Below are 27,366 nucleotides of genomic sequence, written 5' to 3'. Positions count from 1 at the left end.
TCAACAACTTGGAATCTTCAGCGAGAGAGATATAGCTCATACAAGAAAATCATGAAGTTTTCACGTCGTTTTCAAAAAGATTAGTCCCGCTTCTGTCCAAGCAGTGGAAGACACACATTGACGTCTCGTCTCTTTAGACAAGACTTCATGTTCGTTATATGTTTATATCCCAACCAGGCGGCCACATTATTTTGTTATTTGTCGTTATAAACAAACACCCATTTGAAAAGAAAAAACACTCATTTGTGACTGTGATCTAGATTTTTAATTTGATTTAAAGTTCAATAATGTTTCTACATGATTTCGATTTTGATTTCCAGAAAATATAATTATCATCAATAATACAAAATAATAGGGAAAATTACAAAAAATCTTCAATACGAAAAACCGTTTTCTGTAGTACATGTAACATGTATAACCATTACACATGAATCTTCAAAAGAGATATGAATCCATTTTTTTTTAAGATAGATAGATGAATCATCTAAAGACATATAACTGAGATGTTAAGAGTCATTTTATAATTTGGAGTAAGGATTTATAACTGAATGATAAGTAACTGTTAAGAAACACTCAATTTCATAAGTAGACTATTTTGGCTTAAATAATCCAAATTAGAAGATAACTCTTCTTCTCTCCCTAAAACGACCTGGTGGTTTAGAGTACTGTCACTATGCGAATGTTTTTACTGTCCACCTGTTGTATCATCTTCACCAGCTTTCTTGTACTCTGGTTTAAGCTCATATGTGCCTTGGTTCGATCCTCTCTTGTTGTAAACGCAAAGCTCGTTTAGTATCTCTTTCAAAAACTGCGCTGGTTGGTCAGTCTTCTGTACTAGCTGCTTCAAGGTCCAGTTTGGTTGGCCTTCGAATAGGTTGAACATTATACCTTCCAGCTCACCACGATCTCTCCTCGTCCTCTTCACATCTGTTTGCTTCACTGGGAGAGCTTTCCTCTTTTCCTGCTCATTCAGACACAACACACAAACAAATTAAGAACATGAATCGTTGCCCATCTCAATGATTACTCCATATATGCGTAATAATAATAATAATATTACCTTTGAATTGGAGGAACCAAAACCATGCATTCCAGGCATGGGCCTCATATGCACTCCACGGTCATTATCAATAACCTTTAGTTTACAACAATTCAAAGCTTATCTGATTAGCTATAACAGTTGAAGAGAGACCAAGAATGAGGAGAACAAAACACCTGTATCTGTCGGTTCTTAACCATGGCTCTGCTTGTTCTCTCTCGGCAAAGCCTTGCATACTCTTCAATGTCTTCTCCCTGTGGCTTCATGTCGAACTTTTGTTCTACCGTTCCTTCAGCAGCTGGTTTATCTATTAAGCTCATAGACAAAGAAAGAAAAGGTATCAGAAGATGGTTAAGAAAGATTTTAGTCAATGTGTACAAGTGAAGATACCTCCTCCTCCTTACCTTCTAGACCGACAACGGAAAGGACATTCATTGGAACAAAGTCTTTAAACATGTTCAGAGAGTAGCTCTTTGGCATGTTCCCATACTCAGCACCAACCATCTCCATGTTGAACTGATATACAAAGAAGCATCAATACATTGAAAAGAACAGAACAATCAACAAAGTGTCGTCTTCAGACCAAATCGGTAGTAAAGATTCATACTTTTAAGGACACTACATATCGAAAACACGAAGGCCACTTAGTCCTTTTGGTCGTAAAGGAACAGAACACTCAACAAGTGTCTTCTTCAGACCAAATTGGTCGTAAAGATTCAAACTTTAAGGACACTACATATCGAAAACACGAAGGTCACTTAGTCCCTTTGGTCATAAAGGAACAGAACACTCAACAAGTGTCTTCTTCAGACCAAATTAGTCGTAAAGATTCAAACTTTTAAGGACACTACATACCAAAGTAACGTTTCTAATCATTCAACAATCTAGGGTTTGTTTGAACCCACGAAAGTTGAGAGCTTTGAGAATCAAAATCGAAGATTGTAATCCCAATACCTTGGGCTCGGTCAGTGGAAAATCAACGGACTGAACAACCTTGGCCAAACTAGTGAATCCAGGGGAAGGATACGAAGAGTACGAAGAAGAAGAAGAAGGAGGAGGAGCGAGCTTCTCCCACGTCTTGGAGACAGCAACAGGGCTCTTCATCATCCAAAGAACTTGATCGGCGTTTTCCAAATCGAGTTGATGAACGTCTCTTCCATCGTCTTCCATCAGATACTCTCGCTTCTCTTTCTCTCGCAGACAGACACTTCTCCTCGGAAACCTCTGTTTCGGTTTCTTTTCTTATGTCTTCGGGTTTTGACTATAACCCTATGTAACGATGACGCGGATGTGAAAAGTCTTTTAACAGACCCGACCCTTTTTACTCAATACCCGGACTCATTGGGCTTTTTAAGGCCCATTTACGGTGTCTACAAACCCAGTACCAATGGCCTATTTTCTACTTGCAAAAGCCGAAGACCGTCTCTTTCTAGTACCCACTTCGTGGATCAAACCAATCTATTGGATTAAGACTTTAAGAGTATCTTTAACCACACACTATTTCTTATTACAAAATGAAAATTTGGAGTAAGAAATGTTAACCCTATTCCATTTTCTATTCAATAATCGGGTAAAAGTAGATTGTATTTACTTTTTGTTTATTACTCCAATTTTCAGTCCAAAATAAAGTAGAATTAAACAAAAACTCACTCCATTATAGAATTATTTTATTTTAGAAGAAAAGTTGAAGTTTTACACTAGAGATGTTCTAGGCCCTTTGGTTGAAATGGATACACAATTGACTTATTCAAAGTTCTGGGAATTTCTTACAATACCTGATTTGTACAACATGCATGAAGCATGATGATGCATGTATGTACTAAATGGGTACACACATTGTATCTGGTCAACGATTGCGCTGATTAAGACACCGAGATTAGATGTGTATGCCGCTAAGGACATAAGACAAATAAGATTATCGTAAAGTAAGTTGACCAAATCCATGAGAAACCCTAACCACAACTTTCACTCAGTTGGTTAATGTACAAATGGGGTATCAATCTCTTTCTTGTACATGTATGTGCAATGTGCGGTATCTCCTCCTAGAGTATCTAGAGAATAAAAAAAAAAGAAAATCAAAAAAGAAACAAAAGGAAAAAAAAGATGATGAAACTTTCTGAGAACTCAGCTGACACGTGGTATTGTTTTAATGGTTAAAGGTAAGTCATAATGCAATTGTCATATTCCTATTGAAATATTGAACAGCGATTTAAATTAAAGTTGAATCAAGAAATTTAGAAGTTTACCGTTGATGATGGCCTAATGATTCTTTTGAGGTAATATTGAATTGTCTCTGATTTGGTTACATATATCGTTACATTAACACTGTATTTATTAAGATTGTCATTTTTTATTTAACTAATAAGCTGGAGGCATATAACTTTTGGTATAAGTGTGAAATTATGTATTTAAATTAGATATTTTGTTTGAGAACGGCAGTTTATCATATGATGGGTAAAATAGGCAATAGCCGTGTACTATAGATTAGGGAGCCAGAGATTTACAGAGAACTGTTGAAAGATACATATTATTAGATAAGTACAAGTCTCATTCCTATCGGCCTATCCTAACAACCCCAACATGGCTGTTGCGTATATTCATGATCATGAACTGTGTTTAAGGGGTTGAGACGTGAGCGAAGTGAAAATGCGAAAATTCTGCAATTCCTTTTTATAATGGCGGCCAGATGGGCCATCAGTTTGTTTGTTAATCAATAAACGAAGTTTTCTCACATGGTCACTATTTGATATCTATAGACGTATTAGAAGATTTCTATAATTCATGGAAAGGAGTTGAATCATTGAAAGAGAAGAGATTGTCCTATCATCATAATCGACTTAGGTATAAGCATAACAGAAGTTGAGGAATGAGGACGCGTTTCAACATCTTTATCCGGACACTAGTCTCTCACTTTGATCATAGACTTCACAATATTACATGATATGATGTGTCGAGTCTTTGGGACTCTTCGTGCTTCTTGCCCTATTATTTTCCCTTTTTCAACATAATTAAGTAATATTTTACTCGCTAACTATCCTTTCAAACTTCACCTATGGTAATTAATAACTGCCTAGCATTTGACATGTGAGGATAACTCTAAGTATACGTACCAACAGAAGTACAGAACCACATATCACATACGTGATAATGAAAAAAAAGAAACACAAAAGTTACTAAAATTAGTTACAGAGAATTATGGCTAGAGAAGAGGTAACTCCAAAAGGAAAACCATAGGCTAATCCTACGAGTTATTCGAAATAAGATGTGACACAGATTAAGAAAAGTATCAGAGGGGGTGCTCGTAATTTTGGATCAACTACTGTTATTGGAAACTGATTTATTTATTAAAGTTAACCAAACAAATTTGATCGAGAGAGACTGAAATTAAACGAGTTATCACATGTCATGAGTCAGATACTGTACAATTTTTCAGTAACTTCCATCTTCTCCTCTGTCATTTTAACTTGTCCTAAATCAAGCAATCCGTAACAGTACTAGGTAATCATTATTGGTATTAATAGAACATTGTCAGTTCACGCATATATTGTCACATTAAATATCAATTCACAAGGATAACGAAACCGATTTGGACGTAATGTATATGAAAGTATTCAGTCATCCGTAAATGTGTATAATACTACTTACAAGCTATAAGGACAAAAATATTAAATGAGGAGAGCTACAGACGAATGATAGTCACACTCACATCCATGCAAGTGATGATCAAATAGCTAATTATCATAGTTCTGCAGGGGGTAGTTTGGCATAAGTGCGCTGTATGAGTCTGTTTACGTTCATCTACACCAATTAACAATCACATGTTACGTATGGACTAATAATTTGATCTATTAACCCAATATTGTAGATAGGTGTTGAATCTAGTGGCTTATTCAGTTACGAAACTTAGACTCACTAGATTAAAGATAATGCATCCATCTGATTTTTAAGCCGTCCAGTTTTTCCCTTCTTTTTTTTCCAACTTTTCCGAGATGTTAGTTATAGCATATATAGTATATTTCAATTGAAATTTAACTGGGTAATACAATAACTGTTTAAAGTTTCTTTATATAAGGTTTTTTAAATCTTTGATCAATGGAACACGAAACCTAGTTATAAGTCATGTTAAGATCTGGCAAGCAAACGGATAAACGGGGGAAAAGCAACTTCGAGCTCAACACCACCAGAAAGCTAATTCAATATCAAACCCAAAAATACTTTTATTAATTGATTAAAAAGTTCGTACTATATTTCTTACACCTATAAAAAGACAGTGATATAATTAGTAATATATAAAACTTCTACCAGAAGACATTCAAATTGACACAATTAGAGATCGATCCTAGGCAATGAACTAAAAAGAGATGTAGAAATGGTCTCAAGTAGAAATATATAACGAATAACTACAAGAGGAAATTGAGAAAATGCAATAAACAAGCAATAATTTTTTTAAAATTTTTTTGAAACTAGAACAGTAACTTAACTCCCATTGATCTTAAAGATACATACACGAAAGATGTGCATGTTAATCACCCACCACTAAGTAACAACCTAGATAATTAAGGGAGTTTTATCAAATTGTTGGAAATTTCAAAAGACAAAGGCGAATACAAAGGTCTCTTATTACAATTACATTGTAAAGATGAAATAATATTCAATAATTGTGTCTGAATCTCAAGACCTCGGAGGTGTGAAGAATGGCGTACCGGAGATGTAGGAGCTAAGCTGAACCGGATAAAGCGACGAAGGATCGAGTATTAATCCAGTATTATTGTTTCCGGCAACAGTAACCGCCGTTTTAGCAGCAGTCTCTTCAGCATTGGTGGTTGTAGCTGTGGGAGCAAGGAGGTTAAGTTGGTGATGGTGATCTTGTTCTGGTCCTTGGTCATAAAGAATGCCTTTGAAGATATGTCCTCCAATGTTCACAGCCGTTTGATAAGCATATTCTTGATCATCTTCATCCTCTTCTATCGAATTCACTCGAACGCATCGAAAAACCGCCGGTGAGCTAACTTCCGGTGGTAAGTTTTGACTCACCTCAAACCCTAAAATTTCATTAATGATTATAAAATGAAAAAAAAGATAAACCTAAAATATTTTGGCCTATTATAGTAATTAAAATGTTCTTGATTTTATATCCAATGAAGAAAAGAAATCTGTAAATATATATTGCATTGCGTTTACGTGAAATTAATTTTGGATAAACCCTTTTGTGTCGTCAGGTTTACTAAGGAACAGTAATATCCGGCGGACATCCTCATTCACACGCAAATGATGTTGTACTTCTCCACAGACATTCATAATTAAAACTTTGACACTTTTCTTGAAAACTCAAATCAATTTTGTAAGCTAAATTCAGTATCACCAATTTAAAAAACACAGACCATGATCAAAGTTTACCTGAATTAGAATTAGCATTCGCCACACGGGTAGCAATAGCCGATCCAGCACTACCACTATGGTCTTTATCAACATTATCACCACCACCATTTGCTTCTCGTAGGCGTTTTGCCTTTTGCGTTTCACGGCTGAAGGCTGAACGGTGCTGCAAGGAGGCGAGTTGAGCTAAACGCTCACGGCGTTTAGCAGCAGGAACCCAAGTGCTCTTAACGTGAGTCTGACAGTGAAAGCCTCGGCTTTTACAACATGTTCTACATCTCATATGAGAACAATCTTTCTTAGCTTGATTCCCACAATCTTGACAATTCATACTTCCTTGTCTTGTTACCGTGAATCCTCCCGGCTCATGATCGGAGACTACGTTGAAGTGTAAACTCCGGCTCCTGTTATTGTTGTTGTTGTTGCTGCTGCTTCCGCTTGGGACCATTCCAAAGGAGTAGAAGTTTGCAGGAGCTGTGACATGTTGTTGATGTTGTTCTTGGAAGTATTGAGGAGGCCAAATCTCGAAACCCTTGTTGGTGTTATAAATCTCGTCCTTGTAGAGATAAAGATAACTGCTCTTGTCCACTTGATGAAGATCTTGCTTGTTGTTGTCTCTCCCTCCTAGATAAAAAAATCCTGCCATTTATTTCCCTAGGGATAATCCACATCACACACACAACACACCCCAAAGAGATCCAAGAAAGAGTCAAAGCTTTTCTTTGCTTGGAGATTTTGAGAGTAATTAAATGATGAGGAGAAATGGATTAAGAGACTGCAAATGCCTTGGAATTAGTCTCTCTTCATCAATTTTGGACAACACAATTTTGATCTCTGGAAGTGGAAATTGCTGTGTTTTCTGTGGGGAGAGAGAGAGAGCGAGAGAGGGAGAGAGAGAGAGGGAGAGAGAGGCTTTTAAGACATAGAGAGTCCCATGAAGATCTTTTGCTTTGGGCGTTTCACTACAGTTATCTTCCAGTTGAGTGAATCCCCATCACATAAATATCACTCACTATGTATGTTTAAAAGAAAAAAAAATACAAGAAAAAGAAAAATAATATGACATTACTTTTAGTAATTTTTTTTACGTTTAGTAATTTTCTTAAGAGTAACGTCCATTGTGTATGTTAATATTCATTTTCTCTATTGGAGCACTCGTTTGTTTATTTCCACTCGTACCTCCCCCGCAAAACCCTGCTGACCGTTTGTTTATCTTTTCTTTCCCTTTCCGTCCGAATTAGAATTATATGAAACTATATATAAAAACAGTGCGCAAAAGGAAAATTAAAGAAGAAGAAGAAGAAAATAGTTTGAAGGGGGAAAAGAGAAAACATAACTATTGTAAGTCCTTTTTCTCAAAATAGTTACGGGAAATCTAACGTCAAACTTGCTATGACATTTTATCGTCACGGATGATCTTATTGTAAGTTTTGCAGCTTAATCACGGCAATTAAACCTTTCATTGGCATAGTCGACGATATAACTTCTTCAACGTGCACTAACTTCTACTCCTTCTATTTTATAATAAGTGTCATTTTAATATTTTATACTCTTTCTATGGGCGACTGATCCGGTCGATCCCGGAAGGAACGCACTTAATGTTATAGAGTAGATTATCTCGCAAGCGTACCACACTGTCTGATCAATTTTTTTTTCTTGTTACATAAAAAATGTCACTTTGTAATTTCAATGCAAATTATACTTATTTTCAACTGAAAATTAATTAAAAACTGCATTAATTTTATAAATAATTTTATTTATCTCAAATATTATTGGTAGAAATATAATTAATAATAACTTACATATATTTCTGCCACTTTCTAAATTTGTGTGGAAAATGTTAAAATGACACTTATTTATAAACAAATGGAATATGTACTTTTATGTTTTTATTCGTCTAACCAGGGTTTCATGGCGTTAAAAGATGTATATATATCATTTTCTGCCACGGCATTAGTAAAGTGTATAACTAGGTGAACATTCAATCACGTAGGAAATCTCTTTCGTAAAGAACAATAAGAATGTCAGACAAATTTCAATTTACTAGATTTTAGTTGTAAAACGTTTATTTATTATATGTGGTCGAATTTGCCACCTATTCAAATTTAGAATCTAGCAAAATACCTTTAATTCGTGTTTTCTTGTAAATTTCCAAAAAAACGTTAGTGACTGTATAATGTAATTAAAATGATTCTCTTCAGAAAACCAGCTATATGTGTGCTAAGATATATATATGAAAAGATGATAGAAGAAGAGTAGTTTTCAGAAATTGAACTATAATAAATATATTTGTGCTGTGTGTGCTGTGGTGTTAAAGGACTTTTGCTGGATAGTGATCCCTAGTCTAATGTTTAGCTCACGAGTCATTATTATTATTAGCCGATGAATGGATGTGATCGTCCCCATTCTTACGCAAACTGTTGACATTATGTATTTCTCTCTCTACTTAGAATTTTCAGCGCGTTTTAGTTGAAGTAGAAAACTTTGCTTTCACGTTCATATTTTTCTTTTTCTTTGTCCAAAAAAAAATCGTTAATATTTTTCTTTTTATTTTCGAGAAAAAATCATTCGAATAAATAGACAATAGCAGGACTGTTTTGCTATTTTTCTTTACATATAAAAAATAGAGCAACGTAACACCGAAATAATCCAATTATAAGTGGATGTGTAATCACACGACAATATATATACTTGGATGAGTAAAACCGTCCGTGGTTTTATGACTTCATCTGAAACTAGCTACTAATTAATTATTACCTCTCAAGTATTTTATACAAGTACGTAGCAATTGGTCATCATATTTATGATTTTTGTTGGTGTAACATATTTTTATAAAATTAAAATTGAGTCACTAAATATTACGTAGTTAGTCATAAGTCAAAACTTGGATTGACATTAGAACCGAAGCAAGCAGACCCACTCTAGTGTCTTTGATCACGTGGAACCGCGTGAATTAGCGGCGCAATTTGCATTTGATAATTAAGCTCTTTCTTTTAAAAGCCAATTAAGCACATTTGATATTAATAAATTATTTTGAAGTTTATATTTTATGGTTCTAAATGGTGACAGACCGTACCGTACACTACCGTTAATAGAAACAAAAATATTTATATATATCTATGTATTTATATATTTTTGTTACAATTAAAACCAGTTGTTTTGCAATTGTCTGATAGGTTACCATTCAGATCATATATTTAGTTTATATATGTTTGAGTGATCAGATAGTATTAATTATTATACATTAGTGAAATCAAATTGATTAAAAAGACATACTAGCTATATATTTTTGGTTCTATTCATATATTTCAAATAAAATATTCATTGTGAATATGACGCACATGCATAGAGCTATTTTATTAATTGAATGTATAATTTGACGACGAAAATATATAAACAACCGAAAATAATCTTCCAGCAAAAATATAATATAAATATTAAAAATTTCAAAATATTTTATTTTCTCTCTTAGCTTTTTTTTAGGTGAAATTTTTAGATAGTTATATATATTCTCAATTATGTATTATATCAAACTTATATTTATATAAATTTGGTAAACGAAAAAGAAATTTACAAATCAATAGTATTACCTTCTCTTGCAAATTGTTGACAATTCTAATGCATATTAAATTATTCATACATAATATCAGATCACGAGTGAGATTTGACTTCTCAATTCTCATGACTAGATTTTGATTAAAAAAAATCGGTATCAAGAGGCCAGCTAATATACAATCATTTTCACAATATAAATACCGGTACACTGTACCATTAATAATATACATGTATAACATATACTAGTCCTTTAGAATATCTGTGTTTAGTTTTGTTTTGCTGAAAAGTTTTTATTCTATAAAATATTTTGATAAATATGAAGTTCATATTTTATTTTCCAATCATCTAAAACTTTGTTAAAAACATAAAAGACACTGAAATCACAAATATAAAAGAGGATAAAAATGTGATGTAAAAAAAGAGAGGATAAAAATGCAAACATAACTTAAAACTAATTCTTACAACAAAACTATTATCAAAAATGATCTGAAAAGGATTGCAGAAGCTAAGCTTCCAAATATCCAAAAAACCAGGACAAAGGATAGGCATTTCGGTTCAAATTAATGTTCGGTTTGGTTTGTTTAAATCTAAAACACTTTGATTGAAGTTAACAAAATTAGTTTTTTTATAAAATTTGAAAGTTTTTTTTTTAAAATAAGTTAAGTGAAAATAATGTTTTGACAAAAAAAAAAACTTTTATCTTATATACCTTACAAATCAGTTTATGGTTATTAAAACGATTTGTTTCTATTATTTTTTTCTTAAATCATACTAATTGTTAGTAAAGAATTTCATACCTTACAAATCAGTTATAGATGGAGAAAAACGATTGCCGTGACGCGCTGATGACGCCGCCAGTGACTCGTCGTCTGGTGAGCATAATCAGACAATGTTCTTCTGTGCATCAGATAGAAGTGTGCCCGTGTGTAGACGCTTTTGCGTTTCTTGGGTACAAAATATCACGGGTTCAAATCATGTCATCTTTACCTATTGAAGTTAACAAAATTAGTTTGTTTTGTGTTCGTTCTGGTTTGTGTTTGGTTTTGTTTGTTTATGTTTGTTTAGTTGAATTGTTTTAAGTTTATTTTAGTTTGGTTACGAATATATAATTTATAAAACAAAAACAAATTGACACTAAATTATTAATGTTTTTATATTTAAACGTAATGACAAACATCATAATAAAAATGCGATGTAATCAAATATTTTATATGATTATCTTTAAACGATATATATATATATATATCATAGGTAGTTTTTGGTTTTGATGATAGTATATGAGACTATGTTCTTTTAGTTTGTTGCTAGTTATATTTTTCTGTTTATTTGAAAGTAAAATATATAAAATTATATCTACTTGTTTAGTTTAGATGGTTAAATATCTTAAAATCTTAATATTATTAGCATATATATTTAATATAATTAAATAAACATTTTGGTTTTTGATTTGGTTTAAAACTGGACTATAAACTAAACTATTTGAGTTAATAAAATATATTTCTGAATGGTTGGAACATATGCTTTTGTTTGGTTTGGGTCGGTTTGAATTCAACTGGTTCTTTTCGATTTAGTTCGGTTAAATTTTCTTGTCTAGCCCTTTCTTGTCCAGCCCTAATCCTGACACCCAAAATTGGGACGTTTAATTTAAACTATGTATTCATAAACAACGTCAGGAAGTGGTAGATGTTTTAAATATACTAAACATAATATTCTTTTACAATTTATACTGAAAATTAATTTAGATTCTGTTTTATAACCTTTTACTGTAGAAACCAGGAAGTAGAGCATCAGTTGAAAACAAGACTAGGTCCACCCCAACATGAATTGTGTAAGGGTTAATTTGCTAGATGACTATAATGGAAAAAATATTAGTTTTGTAGTAAGAAGGTAGAGAGAGATAGGAAGAGAAATGAAGAGAGAAAGGGTTATATGGTTAGATGATGAAATATAGTTTTTTTTTTGGTTATAGGGTCAAATGAAGAGAGAGAGGGTTATATGGTTAGATGATGAAATATAGTTTTTTTTTTGGTTATAGGATCAAATTTCCCATTGTGTAAAACTGACTGGAATTTATTTTATTTTTTTGAAGAAAAGACTGGAATTTATTTTAATACGAACTTTATGTATAATGGTTTGATCGTACGTAACGTATTAGTTAATCAAAATATAATTAATCGTATTAGGGGCCCGATACACGAATCTTTAGTATTTTAGGATTCTTGTTGACTAAGCACTAGCTTCTTTATTTGTAAATGTAATTACTTAAGTACTTTACAAGTTAGGTTATGATTTGTAGACATTGCATAGTCACGGAAAAGATAGTTAAGTTACGAAAAATTAATGAAATTGCAAAAAAAATTAAAATTATGAAATGATATAATACATATTAGATTGATTAAAAAATTTATATAGTATTTCCTTTATTATAAAAAACTAGCAATAATTAAACTAATAAATTAAAATAACGAATATTTATTTAAATTTTTTGCTTCTTGTTATAATTATTTAGCTTTTTAGTATGTTTTTAATAATAGATTGACATCTTATAATATTATATAAAAATTTATAACATAATTTTATCTATAACATACCTATCTATCATTAAAAAATTTATTACTATTTAATTAAATTTTAAATCAATATTATCATATCATTTAATAATATGAAAATGTTAATTATAATGAGAAATATTCATGTTTATCACTTTCTTGGTACCGTTATTCATGTTTACCACCACTAAAGAGATATTTTCAAAAATGATTTCTTCACTAAGTGACAAAAGACTTTTATATCATTGTTTTATATATATACGTTATAAATAATTATTATACTTTTTGAACTTTTTTATAAAGTTTTTTTTAATTTGTTTTTTGAAATTTGTTTTTATTTTCAAAATTATTTTTTGAAAATCAAAAATTATTTTTGAAACTATTTAAAAAAAAATTAAATATTTATTTATATATTTAATAAAATCCTATATTTCACATTCTAAAAACCCTACCCACCTCTCAAATTTAAATTTTAAGTCTAGATTAGTTAACCCTAGCTCATTCACTTTTAGTATAAATGTTTTCAAATATATTTTATGTATAGATGTTTGACATTTGTTAACCCTAGAACATCTAGTAGTATGTTAAAATTTCACATTTGTTATTGTTATCGAAAATATATGTATACAAGCTGCTGCTAACTCATTCACTTTTAGTATAGATGTTTTCAAATATATCTTTATGTTATTTTAAATAATTCCAGCAATAACGAAAAATGCTATATGTCATGCGTAGCCAATGAGGTTATACAACATATTCAAATGATTAACATTGTCGCCCAAGATTTTTTTCTCAAACACAAAAGAAATTATCATAATATTTTTTTTAAAAAATCGAATCGATTGAATCATATGAAGAAGCTCACTAATGAGTTTATTTGGCTCAAAACTCTTCTCAAAGATTTGAGAATTGAATCACCCGGCACAATGGTACTGTGCCAATCAAACAATCATTCACAATTCACATTGCATCCAACTTAATGTTTTATAAGAGAACCAATTACATCAAAATGGATTATCACAAAGTAAGACAAATGGTTAAGCAAAGAATGATTTTACCATCCTACCGAAAGACCTCGAATCAACTAGCTATTTTTACCAAAACAGTTAACAACAATGTTTGTGAATTTATTTATTTGAAACTTGGACTCATAGATCTATCTTAATCCTTACCCCATAAAATTTATATTCTTTTTATTTCTAAGTATGATTTTGTCTCAAATCATTTTCCGCACTTATGTTCTTAATAAGATAAATCTGTATGGTTCCAAACTTAATCTCTGGAATTCATATGGTCAGTTTGAGGAGAAGCGTTAAGAAAACAATAAGTTGAATAGTAAATATATATATATATATATATTTTAATAAACCAAATTTGTTTAACTTCCTTGAAAAGTTATATCTACTTATAATTTTGTATAGTCACAACTGTTAAATATTAAGAAAATTATATTTACATCTCTATTCTCTATGATCTCTTTTTTTTTTCTTTTGAAAAAGGGTGTTGATTTTTCTAGTCTTTTCATCTATTATCTATTGTTATTCATTCTATTCAAGTTTATCTCGTATTCTTACAATAAATGCTAATGTTAATATGCAAGTACGGATAAAGCGTATAAGAGCACCAGCATTAATGAACCCCTGGTTGGGGTTCATAATTTGAATATTTTATTATTATTTTTTTTTTTTTCGTTAAAAAAAAAAAAAAAAAATTGACCAATAGCGGGCCGCCACGTGGCGTGGGGCCCGCTGAACAGTTATGATCCAGGTTCATACAGAAGAGGTTTGGAGAGCCAGGATCATCACTGTTACATATTATAATTTTTTTTTTTTGAAAAACGTGTGAACCCCCCTAGTGAACCTCCAATGCTGATGCTCTAATATAACAGGCCTACATATGCTTTTTAAGGAGAAGAGACCGGCCGAAGAAAAGACAAAGGTGTGGTCTCCACGAAGGTTACAAAGGCTCATTTAGTCATTGACATATGTCATGTGACCACCACCATGCACTCTTCAGACTTCAGAGAGTTGTATGTTATATTGATATGTGTGTTTTATCTAGCTCACATGTATAGAACATTTATTCTATAAAATTTTGTATAATTTTCTATTTGCTTGTAGACTATTCACGAATCTTTAGCATATACTCTAGTTTCAGTATAAATAAGTGAGTTGGCCTATTTGATCTTATATAATTTTGTAGTGGTAAGAAATATTGAAAACTATTGCGGGGTTTTAACCTCGGACGGCCCAGATTGTTCTTTCGAATGACTTCGAATAACTTTAAAGCTATATCCAGAACTTTTTGCGTCTATATTTATAATCTAGAAGTTTCTTCTTCTATACTTTAAAGCCCTTGATATTAAAAAATCCACAAAAGACAAGAGAATGGTGCAGATCTCAAAAAGGCTTTAGAGTTTGCACAAGACGTGAAAAATAACTGTTACAACTTGAGAGTTCGAAGAGATTCAGATAACGATCACCTTAACCTGCAACTGTACAAACAGAAAGCTCGAAACTCGATTAATCCTTCTTCATTAGTATCAGTGATGAAGCATATGAAACCACCTCTGCATCCAATCAGGATCATCATCATCACAAGCTAAAGATAATGACATATGCCATATTTATGGTAATGCAGATTCTGCTGTTGCAGAAGAATATGCAAGTCAAGATATATTTATTTGGAATACAAAAATAAGATTATTGTAGAGCTTGACCAGCATATAAATTTTTTCACGGCACAAAAATGTTATGGTTGCACAAAATGCATCTATAATAGTGTTTATTTTAGATTTGTAGTATATAACATTTGTGATAAATCAATGGTTTTTAATTGTCAGTAATTTGTTACTCATATTCTGGTTAGATACTAAACCAATCAAAATGATATGGTATATAGGTTAAGATCCGCGACTTTTACTTAATAAACATTGTATATAAAAACTAGGTTTACGTATTATGTATTCTCTTACATATTATAAAATAGTAAATATATATTGAATAATTAAAAATTCAGTACATACTACATATATAATTAAATTAGTGCGCGCGAGCATATAAATAAATTTTATTACCCCAAACAATCCCTTTTTATTTAATATGGTATATAATTAAATTTGAATTATATTATCATAGATACATATTTTAATATTAAAATCTATTAAATGATGTTTTTACTTATATTTTTGATTATTTGTATCTTTTATATAGCAAAATTTTTAAATCACTGATAAAAAATTCTCACTGTGAGATATTTAATAGTTTTAGTAGTTTTTTATTTAAATCAATGCAAAGTTTGAAATTTAAATATTCTCATTGTCTTATCAGGATGTATAGCGGTTAAGAAAATTTTGAGAGCAAGAAAAATACAAGGGGATAGAATTTGTGCACGATGTAGAGCATCTCAGAAATCTATAAATCATGTATTTTTTAATGTCCACGAGCGATTCAGGTTTGGGTGCTCTCACGAACTCCATCGAATCAGGATATATTTCCTACTCAGTCATTTTTTCGAACATGGATCATTTATTCTGAAGGGTTTCTACGCAATTAGAAGATCATCATTTTTCATGGATCTTATGGTACATATGAAAAAAAAGAAACAACAAAGTATTTAGCATTTTAGATATTGATTCTAGAGATACTCTCAAATTGGCAGAAACTGAGTCAATGCTATGGGCTGAGACACATATTTCAGTTACATAGGGAATCAATTATAATCGATTACAGTATAAGCAACAGTACTATCTATTCCAGTAGATGGTATTTTACGGATAGATCATGGAAAACTCAGGAAACTTATTCGGAACAAGGGTGGTAGCACATTGGAAGGTTTTGATGGTTTAATGGGAGCGATAAATACAAGAGCGAGTCCGTCGCCACTTCATTCAGAGATAAATGCTCTCATTTGGACAACGGAATACATGAGGAACCTACGATAATTTACTGTCACATTTGCAACAGATTGTTCTCAGTTGGTGAATATGGTTTCAGAACCAGAAGAAATACCAGCCTTTGCAAATTATTTGGAAGATATATAGTTCTTGAAGAGAAGTTTCAACAGCCTCATAGCTCATTCATATACCACAGACGCATAATTCAGGGGCGGACAGTTTTGCACTACGTAGTGGATGGAAGCAAATGTCTTTTGTCGTCCATATGGATGCGGAGTTTTCAGTTTGGTTTGCAAAATCTATATGAATCTATTTACGTTGCTAACAAAAAAAATATTAAGTTATCAATAATTCAAAATTTTGAAAGTTAAATACAAATATAATGTAATTAATAATTAATTTTAGTGTTACACAAATTATTCCTAGGAATATCTTATATAAATTAATGAATGTTTTTTCTGAATGCAAATTTAATATATTAAATTACCCCATCGTGAATGTTAACCAAATCTGGATGGTTAGAAAATAGAAACAAATGTAGTAACTTAGGAGTTGGTTTCCATGCTAAATAATCAGTTATTTTTTTTATAATCAATAATAGATGATTTTATTATAAAATTAATAAATATTAACTCAATGGCATAAACTGTAATTATGAAGATAAATAAAAGGTTAATTAAAAAATATACTTCAGTTTTAATAATATAAATTTAATACTATATATATGTTTGGGTCTCGTCGTTTTGATACGTTATAACTTATTGTACATGAAGAATTAGCAGAGAGTACTCTAGGTTATAAAAGTTGTATGATAATCGAAACACATGGCACGGGGCATTAAAAACATTAACAATGACATCTACTCGGTCAAAAGTTGGGTGTATCCTTTTCGTTTGTTTTTTTTTTTTTTTTGCAACTTTTTTTCTATTGAAAGCATGAGAAAAAAACAAAACAAGCTAGCCAAGCCTTAGTGTTTTGGGTTTTAGCCCAGTAGAAACGATACACATCAGGCTAGCCAAGCCTTTTCGTTTGTTTTTCAAATAGTGATCGTAAACTAGTCAATAAAAGTGAATTAAAAAGGTGAGACAACCCAAAACTAGAATCAATTATGAGGATCTCTGCATATATTGATGCAAAGAATGGAATCAATTCAGTTCAAAAAAAAGAATGGGCAGTGTAGTGGACTTGAGAGATGGTGACTAATTGGCCCTTTTTTGTTTTTGAGGTAGTATACAAACCCCCTCGCTGTTTTAGATATTTCGCACTACTAGTCCCTATGTATAGATATTATCGAAACATTCCAATATGATATATCGTTGATTTAGATATTTTGGACAACTAGTCCCATGGCGATGTAAAGATATTATCGAAACATACCAATCTGATGTATGTGAATTATTAGTGCCATTATCACTTTAAAGCAATAATTTATATTAAGCTTGTTGATTTCTTTTCGTTTGGAGTTTGAACTGATTTGTATTAAAATGACAAATTCACTGTTATTTAAACATTAATTTAGAAAAATACTTTGAAATCCAGTGTTATTAAACTTGTCATTTTATAAAATACTTTGAAATCTACTGTTATTGAACAAAATTTAAGTTAGAGATTTTAAAATGCTTTAAGTGTTTCTAGAGTGTTTGAGAGGATTTCTTTAGTTATAAGAATAAAAATCCAAATCTCTAGTTTTATATGAAATTCTAGAGTTATTTAACAAAAATCTCACCAAATTTTCAGATTCTCCTACGATCATTTGAAAACTCATTAAAAATCACATCACTTCAAATTTCAGATTCAATATACCCCTTTACAGATTGTAATCTTTGATGGTTTGTAATCGTTTTTGGAAAGTTGATATAAGAATGGAAAATTTCAAGGGAAAAAATACTTAAAATAAAAATATTAATTTATATTTGATATCATTTGTTTTGTATTCAAAATTTCATTTCATAATTATCTCTATTGAAAATTTTAATAACTAAACTTAGTTATGTTTGTACAATTCATGGAGAATAACTAAAAAAGCATTTAGTTTAAATTTATTTTTATTCTACGAATGAACTGAATTAAATTTGGTTGATCTTGATTGAACCATATTAATTTATGAACCAGATTGTTTTTTTACCGATCCCATTTAAATCAAATCATGTCTACTCAAATTTTAAACTTGTATAACCAAATTTAAGCAAAAATTTAAGATAATGGTAATATTGTTTAACCTAAAGTTGCAGTACATTCAAAGCCATCATGTTTTGAATGATTTCACAGCTTTCAAGTTTTTTTATTATTTACACAGTAGAAGTTATGTTTTTTTAAAGCGTGATACAAAATAAGTTAGAGATGAATAGGGATGGGGTTAGTCGGTTAGACGTAGTTTTTATTTTGTTAATTCCAAATATTAGCGTACAAAATATGTGTTATAATATTATTAGAATCACAGAAAATATCGGTTAATAAGGAAATCATTTAATAACTGTAATCTATCATATATCTCGGTTGAAAATCTTAATTATTTATTGCATAAATAATATAATGATTGGAAATGTTTTTAGTGATTCATATATCTTATTCTGTTATATAAACTAAGGAAATTTTATAGATTTCATTAATTTTAAAATTTTATTTATATGGGATTCAATCTTATAAAAATATTAGAGAAAATGATTATGTTAAGATACAATAAGTTTTATAAATATATTAAGTTAAATAGGGGAATTCCTAGTAAAAACGACGATGTTATAATATGGTGAATACATTTGCCACCTAATTTGAATAGTATACAGACCATAGAGAGTGTAAAATTATGAAAATATATTTTATAAGTTCTTAATTTTTAAAGCGAAAATTATATCTATTATTTTGGGGGATATTAATTAGTTGTGTTAATAAATAGAGCTATATTCTATCATTTGTTTGATTTATTAAAAAAGATTAATTTCTTAAAAATATTTATGTGGGATAATAATATTGTTAAAATTTATATAGATTGCGGTTTAATCCTTAATTTTTTTTTAATAATTTAAAAGTATTGAAAACCTCTTAAATTTTGAGTCAATATATTTGTATCATCTATATCATAGGGTGGCTCTTGTAATGCAGTTAGACATATATCCTCATAAAGCATGTAGTATTGTCGGTTGTTGAATCGTCTATGTAATTTTTTTTATAATTGTAATATCTTAATAAATCAGCGTTAACAAAACGTATTAATACAAATTATAAGTAGTACAGTTACATAAACGTTTCACTATACAACTGTAGTGATCACACAAGTATACGTTAATATATATATATATATATATATATTATGAATATAACACAACTATGTTTATTAGTAATAAACATTCTTTTAATATTTGATTACAAACTTGAGAATATTTTGCTGGTACATTTAAAAAAAAATTTGCTGGTACATTTAAATATAAACATGTGAAGTGTTTGTGATCCCATTGTCATTTAAAAAATATATACCACTTAAATATTAAAATGTGCGCCATTTAAATCGATACCAAAGAAAAAAGATGCCACTTAAATCCAGGATTCATAATTATTAGGTTGGCTTCTAAGGGAAATATTGATAAAAAAATGATTCGAAAGAAAAATAAAATTTTCAGAGTTTTCGTTTAATTATGATAAACTAGTGATATATTTTAATTGATTTTGTTGAGTTAGGGATGTTACGGTGGGTTTGTACCCATGGGTTTACCCAAACCCATAAGTATTGGGCTGGGTTTTTACCCTGAAATAGATAGATGGGTTTAGTATGGGTTATTAATTTTAGAGAATATATTAATTTGGGTAAACCCAATAGGGTAATTGGGTACCCACAGACTTAAAAAAAAAAAATATACGTCGTCGTTTGTTATGTCTTCTCTCTCAAATCTGGAAAATGAAGTCTGTCTCTCTCAAATCTCAATTAAGCTGCGTCCTCTTCATCTCTCTCAGGTTATCTCTCTCTCTCTCACGTTCTCTCTCTCTCTCTCTCACGTTCTCTCTCTCTCTCTCTCTCTCTCTCACGTTCTCTCTATCTCTCTCACGTTTTCTCTCTCTCTCTCACGTTCTCTCTCTCTCTCACGTTCTCTCTATCTCTCACATTCTCTCTCTCTCTCTCTCTCACGTTCTCTCTATCTCTCTCACGTTTTCTCTCTCTCTCTCACGTTCTCTCTATCTCTCTTGTTTTGATTTTGATTTTGATTGTTCTCTTGTCTCAGGGAAGAAACATCATCAGGTTTTGATTCTGATTGTTCGCTTGTCTCTGCAGCAAACCCATTATCAGGTTTCCTCTCTAACTCTCTTCTCTAGCTTCTTTTGATAGTGAAAGAAAATTAGTGTTGTTGATGAAAAATTTGGGTATTATTGAATGTGTTCGTCGAAATGTCCCAAAGAGAATCTCTCTTGTTTTATATAAAACTGTGAAAAATTTACATTTTTTAAGAGTTGAAAGAAGACCCTTTTAGTGTAGAAGCTAAAGTATATGTAGAATGTTATGGTATGTTACTGTGTTTGCTTGATCTCTTTGCATATGTACTTAAACATCAACTTCTCTTTGTATATGTAGATGGATTCCCAGTCAGTGAGAGTACTTGCAGAACTTGAAGAGCAACTGGATATGGACAGAGAGGAGAATGAAGCTGAACTTCAAGGAGCCCACAGTGAAACTCAAGTGACTCAACCAACAAAAACGGTATTTCAGTCTAACAAACGCTTAAAGGCTGATGTTTGGAAGGAATACATACCGGTAGGTGTAGGGATAGATGGAAAGAACAGAGGGCGTTGCATTTATTGCTGTAAGGAGTTAGTAATAGAAGTTAAGAATGGAACATCATCTTTGAAACGGCATTTAGAAATCTGTCCAGTGAAGCCTGAAAGTGATGGCAATGCTGAAAGGAAGTATGATCACAAAGTAAATCGCGAAATGACTAGTGAGCTTATTATCTATCATGATTTGCCTTTTCGGTATGTGGAGTACGAGAAGGTTAGGGCAAGAGATAAATATCTGAACCCAAAGTGTGTGCCTATATGCCGACAAACCGCTGCTGCCGATGTCTTCAGGAAATATGAGATGGAGAAAGCAAAGCTCAAAAGACTTTTTGCAAATCTCAAAAGTCGAGTGTGTTTTACGACAGATCTTTGGTCAGCTCGCACAGTGATGGGGTACATTTGTTTGACCGCCCATTATATTGACGATGGTTGGACCTTAAACAACAAGATCTTGGCGTTTTGTGAAATCAAGCCTCCTCACACGGGTGATGAAATAGCTAAAAAGGTGTTGGGTTGCTTGAAGGAGTGGGGCTTGGAAAAGAAGGTATTCTCCTTCACCTTAGATAACGCTACTAGTAATACTAGTATGCAAAAGATTCTTACACATCGTCTTCAGATGGTTGCTGGAAATAGATTGCCATGTAATGGAAAGTTCTTACACGTGAAGTGTTGTGCCCATATCCTAAATCTTATAGTGAAGGAAGGATTAGAATTAGCTAATAGTCTATTGGAGAATATCCGCGAGAGCGTGAGGTTTGTGAAAGCCTCTCAATCAAGGAAAGATGCTTTTGCTGCTTGTGTTGAAAGTTCAGGGACTACGGGTAGCTCCGGATTGTCTTTAGATGTATCTACTCGCTGGAATTCAACCTATGATATGCTCGCAAGGGCTCTTAAGTTCCGTATGGCGTTTGCTAGTTATAAAGTTTGTGATAGGAGCTATAACACGCTACCTTCAGAGGAAGAATGGGAACGTGGGCAGAAAATTTGTGACTTCCTGAAGCCTTTCAGTACCATCACAACATACTTCTCAGGTGTGAAATATCCAACTGCGAATATATACTTCATTCAAGTTTGGAATATCGAATTGCTATTAAGGAAATATGCAGATTGTGATGATGAGGATTTGAGGTTAATGGCTAGGAGGATGCAAATCAAATTTGCAAAGTACTGGGATGATTATAGCATAGTTTTAGCGATGGGAGCTATGTTGGATCCAAGGTTCAAGACTCAGATACTCAAAAAAGCTTTTGATAGGTTAGATCCAACTACTTCCGAGAAAAAAGTTGAGGTTATAGTGCAGAATCTGAAGGATCTGTACGAAGAGTATACGAGCAAGCCTGTGACGGGTTCATCTTTTAGTTCTAACTATTCATCAACACCAGATGACCTTCTTAATGAATCACCCCTTGATGATGATTTGAACGCTGTAAGATTACTTAATTTACTTCTTTTCTTGTCTTGATGAGTATAGTTGAAATTGTCTGATTATATTGATGTTCTTGTCTGATTACAATATAGGATCTTTTTTAACTTGAAAGGAGTATTCACCATGGTTCAGATAATACAAAGACGAGTTTGGAGTTGTATTTGGAAGAGCCGAGGCTTGAGTTAAAAGCTTTTGCAGATATAGAAGTTTTGAGCTATTGGAAAGAAAATGGGCATCGCCATGGTGACTTAGCTGCGCTAGCAATGGATCTTCTCAGTATCCCAATAACTACAGTTGCATCAGAGTCCGCTTTCAGCATCGGTGGTCGTGTATTGACCCCATACAGAAACCGCCTTCTTCCAGACAATGTGCAAGCATTGCTTTGCACTCGTAACTGGTTGCGTGGTTATCCAGAACTTGAAGGTAACTTTACCGTATGTGCATCCATGTGTGTGCTTCATGCATTCATTGTTCGTTGTCTTTGATGCCTTGACTTAGATATTAGCTACAGCTATTTAATATTCCTCTGTGTGTCTCGTCATTGGCCGTAAACGTAGACAGCAGTAATAATATTATGTCTTTCTTATGGCTTTGGACATTCATGATTAGTCATTGCAGTTGTAAGAATCTGATTCTTTGAAGACTACTAGTTTCTGGTGTTGTTGAAGCATTAGTAAAGAGCATATTGATGTGCCTTTGGTGACAATTTGTTGTTCTTCACCACCAACTTTGGTGACTGATGCTTTGGTGCTTTGTTTGTTTTGGTATTCTAGGTGATATTGAAGATAATTTCGATGAGGAAGCTACAAATGTTGCAAGTTCTTCAGGAGTATGAGAGAGATTCAAGATTCAAGAAGCTACAAATATTGCAAACTACTATTTATTTTAATCTGAATAAAAATACTTTTGCTACTTCTTTACAAATGTTGCAAGCTACAATTTGTTTCAATTTGAATCAAATATGAATTTATTATAATTGTGATTTTAATATTTATGCATAGATATTTAAATTATCTTTTTATTAGTATATAAAATGTATAATTTGATTATGTAGGCAAAAAGATATAAATATTTTACATAAACTCTTTACAACAAATAAAATAGTTTGGGTACCCATGGGTTAACCTATACCCTACTGGGTTATTTTATGGGTTTTAATTTAACCATAATGTTTATGGATTTTCGCGGGCTGGGCATAAACTGGGTCGGGTTTTTTGTGGGTTGGGCTGGGCTGAGTTATTTTACCCATTTTAACATCCCTATGTTGAGTAGTTTTAGAAAATTTGTTTTTTAGTTTAAATAATTAATCAATACAATTTTAAATAAAATAAAGTAATGACATAGTTATAAATACTTGTAAACACACAAAGAGGCTTCAAAAAATGGTATGGTTATAAATACTTGTAAATAATAGTATAGATATTTGTTTTAGACATGATAACTGTTTTCCTTCAAAAGAAAATGTAAAATAGTGTAGGGTTGTAACTTGTAAGGATCAAATTTAAAAATCTGTGGTTGACAAAAAAAAAACTCTCAGAGTGGTCTAATAAAGATAGAACCATTAAATTCGCTTAATAAAAAACTATTGAATCACTGTTAAGTAAGGATCGAGAGGTTTCGATATTGTCCTCCCCACCTTCTGCCCATTCAGATCCAACTAATTCTCTTATTTTATTGTATAAATGTATTAAAAAATTCAGTAATCAATGGGGGTAGTTGTATTATAATGTCATGGAAATAATTTTAAATTCTTTTGATGACACAACATAAATTATGAAAATCAAAGAAATATAATAGGGTTAACTAGTGCTATATGATTTTCATAAATTAGTAACGTGATTATGCTATTTTAATATACATAATTATCAAAATTCCATATTTTTCAAAGTAGTTATAATATATGTTTTCCATGTGTTAGGAAATAGAAACGAAAAGTTATTAATCTATCAAGACTAGTTTAACATTTATTATCATTCTAGATGATTGATGTGATCAAATATTATTGTTGTTAGATCATTTGACTATTTTACTAGTATACTATCGAACTGTACTTTAGTCGAATAGATTCAAAAGTGCGTGAACTAATATAAGGAAGAAAATAGAACGTGTAGACTAATTTGAATGAATTAGAACAAGAGTTATTTTCATTTTAAGACACATTATGAGTTTTTATTTCATTCTAGAACACTTACAGCTCTTAAGACACTTTTCTTTAACTTATTTACTTCTTTCCTAACTAAACCATAACTAAATATCACTAGTAGGACCCACCACTTATTCCATCTACTTCACCATTATTTTGGAACTGAAATAATGGTGGCTCAGCTTCACAATGGAAACAACGGCAACGGAAGCAGCGGTGTTTTGGATTGTGACAGAAGCGACGGCACTGAAATCCCTACGAAATGATTTCATCTTCTTCACCATTAACTTGAACCCTAAAAATTGAATGACCTCGTTTCCACCGCAATAGTATCACGGTCATCACGCCACGCCATCATGCCTCGTCTCATCTCGAAACTCTACTCCTCCTCGTCTTTTGTTTATCCCTACTGCTATTGTCGCGCCGCCGTCGAAACGACAAACAGTCGATCTAGTTTAATAGATCTAGCAAGTTTTGTCAAATTGTGACATTTTTTGCATCTTAGGTCCCTGTACTTTTTGATTCTTCTTAATTTGGCACTAAACTCATTAAACATTCAAATTTCTCCAAATTTAGCACTAAACTCTTAAAGATATTCAAAATGTTTGTAGCTACAAATAATGTAAACATGAAGTCTGATTTGGAAATAATATGACATGGTTTTAATTCTTTTCTTTTCTAGAATTTGAGATGTTTTTTTTGAAGAAACAGTCGTTTAAAAAAGAATTGCAAATCTTATCATTAAAAATTATAATAGATTAATTTATTCTTAAATATTAGTAGATAGACAGTATAATGAAGATTTACAGCTGATTATATATGTGCACATATATACATGTAAACATGTGCTGATATGTACATGTAAAAATGTGTACATATGTACAAACTTACATTCGTACATGTGTACATCCTCACATGTGTACATTCGTATATTATTAAAGAAATGTATTGTAAAATCATCTTTTCATATTAAGATCACAAATCACATTTTCTGATCAAAGCTGCAAAACATATTTTCCTGGCAAAACTGTTAAAATTGAATACTTATGCTAAAACCGCAAAATAACGTTCTTCTACCAAACCGCAAAATCATGTTTTTCCAATATTAATTAAAATGGTTCATACTTATAAAAACTCACATGAACACTGGATTTGAACACATATATTTGTATGTACACTATATTAAAAAAACTCACAAGAACACTGAATTTGAACACATATATTTGTATGTTGGACCAGTATGGATAGCAAATTTAGTATCCACGTGTACACATATTTTTCGTAAATCGTTTTGACGATATCCATATGTACACTTATACATAGGTACACTTTCTGTTTAAAGGAAAAACATTTCAAATCAGATGAGGACTGTTGCACGTTAAACAAAACAATTGGACATAGTAAATACACATTGTATCAATCAATCACCGGTTTGTTAACCGAACCAAACAAAAACTATTTAGTTCGAGCCTTCTTAATCATTATATAGCTATAAATTTATTTCATTGTTAGAATTATACTCTATAAGCAGCCGTCTTAATTCATGTTTTATAGCTTTTAGCACTTGTTATAGATTCGTTTGCATTTGAAAAGGTATAGAATGCACAATTGGAAATTTGAGGTCAAAATCAAAGGATATTTCTGTACAATCGAAAGTTTAGGGTCTAAGTGAAAATAACATTTATTCAGAGGACTAGATGTGCAAAAAGGCTAAAATTGGCCATTGCTGTGACGAGCTTCTCGGTCAAGTCGCTGTCGATTCCAACGATGGAGGAACTGGGGAGGGCGTTGAAGCTTCCCACCGGACATGAGACACCGCGGAAAAGAAGACTCGTGGAGAAGGAAGAACGCAGCAGTAGGAGCTCGCCGCGGCTGAAGATTCCGGTGGAGAGCTCGTCGAATTGGAGCAGTCCTGGCTTCCATAGTACGTGAAGGTGAATCACTCACCGTGAGTTGAGATTGTGGCTCAAGCGAACCATAGCAGACCAGAGATAAATAAATCTTATCAAAAAAAAAAAACTAGAGATGAATCAAGATCGAGAAACTTAGTTTACTTAAAGATAAAACAATTTACAAAAAAAAAGAATAAAAGAGAATGGGGACCACAAATTATAATATAGTTATGTTTCTCTAGTTAGAAAACCTAACGAAAATTGAACAAATAGTTAGAAAAAGTGTGTGGGTAGAAGAAAGTGACTCATAGTGTTATAATAAGTGTAAATGTGTCTCTGAGTGTAATACTTTCTTAGAACAACGTACGATAGACACAACGGATCAAACTAGCCGCGTGTTGTCTGTCTTCTTTGTCCGTCCATTCTACCACCCTCTTTTGGGCTAACATTAAAGTTTATGTATTGAAATAAGTTTCAACGTTTTTAAAATTAACAATGAATGAACATTTGACATCATGAAATACGTAATTTCAGCAATTTCTTGTGATATTTAAATCATCCAGGCTCCAAGAATAGTATAATAAAACAAACAATTGATTTTGACCAGTTTTACTTGCCATGATCTTATGATATTTAAATGTTTTTCGCCATGATTAACCACCTGCTCATTGCTTATGATATAGTACATGAGACTATGAAAGTGGGGGCCATTTTGTTCCCTTAGCACATT

The 27,366-nt window shown here is 31.7% G+C and overlaps 2 protein-coding genes across 2 annotated transcripts; both read right to left on the bottom strand.

Moving 5' to 3' along the window:
- Positions 1 to 378: 378 nt before the first annotated feature.
- On the bottom strand, positions 379 to 2,274 carry LOC103830647 (general transcription factor IIF subunit 2). Its single transcript, XM_009106455.3, has 5 exons — positions 1,994 to 2,274; positions 1,444 to 1,555; positions 1,216 to 1,346; positions 1,061 to 1,135; positions 379 to 961 (listed from the first exon to the last, which is right to left on the bottom strand). Exons 1-5 carry the CDS (start codon positions 2,207 to 2,209, stop codon positions 686 to 688), a joined length of 810 nt encoding a protein of 269 aa, XP_009104703.1. The 5' UTR covers positions 2,210 to 2,274; the 3' UTR covers positions 379 to 685.
- Positions 2,275 to 3,191: 917 nt separating this feature from the next.
- LOC103830646 (protein SHI RELATED SEQUENCE 5) lies at positions 3,192 to 17,142 on the bottom strand. The gene is made up of 2 exons (XM_009106454.2): positions 6,437 to 17,142; positions 3,192 to 6,081 (listed from the first exon to the last, which is right to left on the bottom strand). Exons 1-2 carry the CDS (start codon positions 7,059 to 7,061, stop codon positions 5,711 to 5,713), a joined length of 996 nt encoding a protein of 331 aa, XP_009104702.1. The 5' UTR covers positions 7,062 to 17,142; the 3' UTR covers positions 3,192 to 5,710.
- Between the last annotated feature and the right edge of the window lie 10,224 nt (positions 17,143 to 27,366).

The sequence above is a fragment of the Brassica rapa genome, chromosome A07, assembly GCF_000309985.2.
Source record: "Brassica rapa cultivar Chiifu-401-42 chromosome A07, CAAS_Brap_v3.01, whole genome shotgun sequence".
NCBI lineage: Eukaryota > Viridiplantae > Streptophyta > Magnoliopsida > Brassicales > Brassicaceae > Brassica > Brassica rapa.
The sequence above is the reverse complement of the archived record's forward strand: the minus strand, read 5'-3'. Positions and strand labels throughout refer to the sequence as shown.

Coding starts and splice junctions, on each gene's coding strand:
- LOC103830647 (XM_009106455.3), bottom strand. CDS start 2,209: ATGGAAGACGATGGAAGAGACGTTCATCAACTCGATTTGGAAAACGCC. Junction 1,347..1,443: donor TTCCGTTGTCGGTCTAGAAG/GTAAGGAGGAGG, acceptor TGAGCTTAATAG/ATAAACCAGCTGCTGAAGGA. Junction 962..1,060: donor TTGGTTCCTCCAATTCAAAG/GTAATATTATTA, acceptor CTGAATGAGCAG/GAAAAGAGGAAAGCTCTCCC.
- LOC103830646 (XM_009106454.2), bottom strand. CDS start 7,061: ATGGCAGGATTTTTTTATCTAGGAGGGAGAGACAACAACAAGCAAGAT. Junction 6,082..6,436: donor GAATGCTAATTCTAATTCAG/GTAAACTTTGAT, acceptor ATGAAATTTTAG/GGTTTGAGGTGAGTCAAAAC.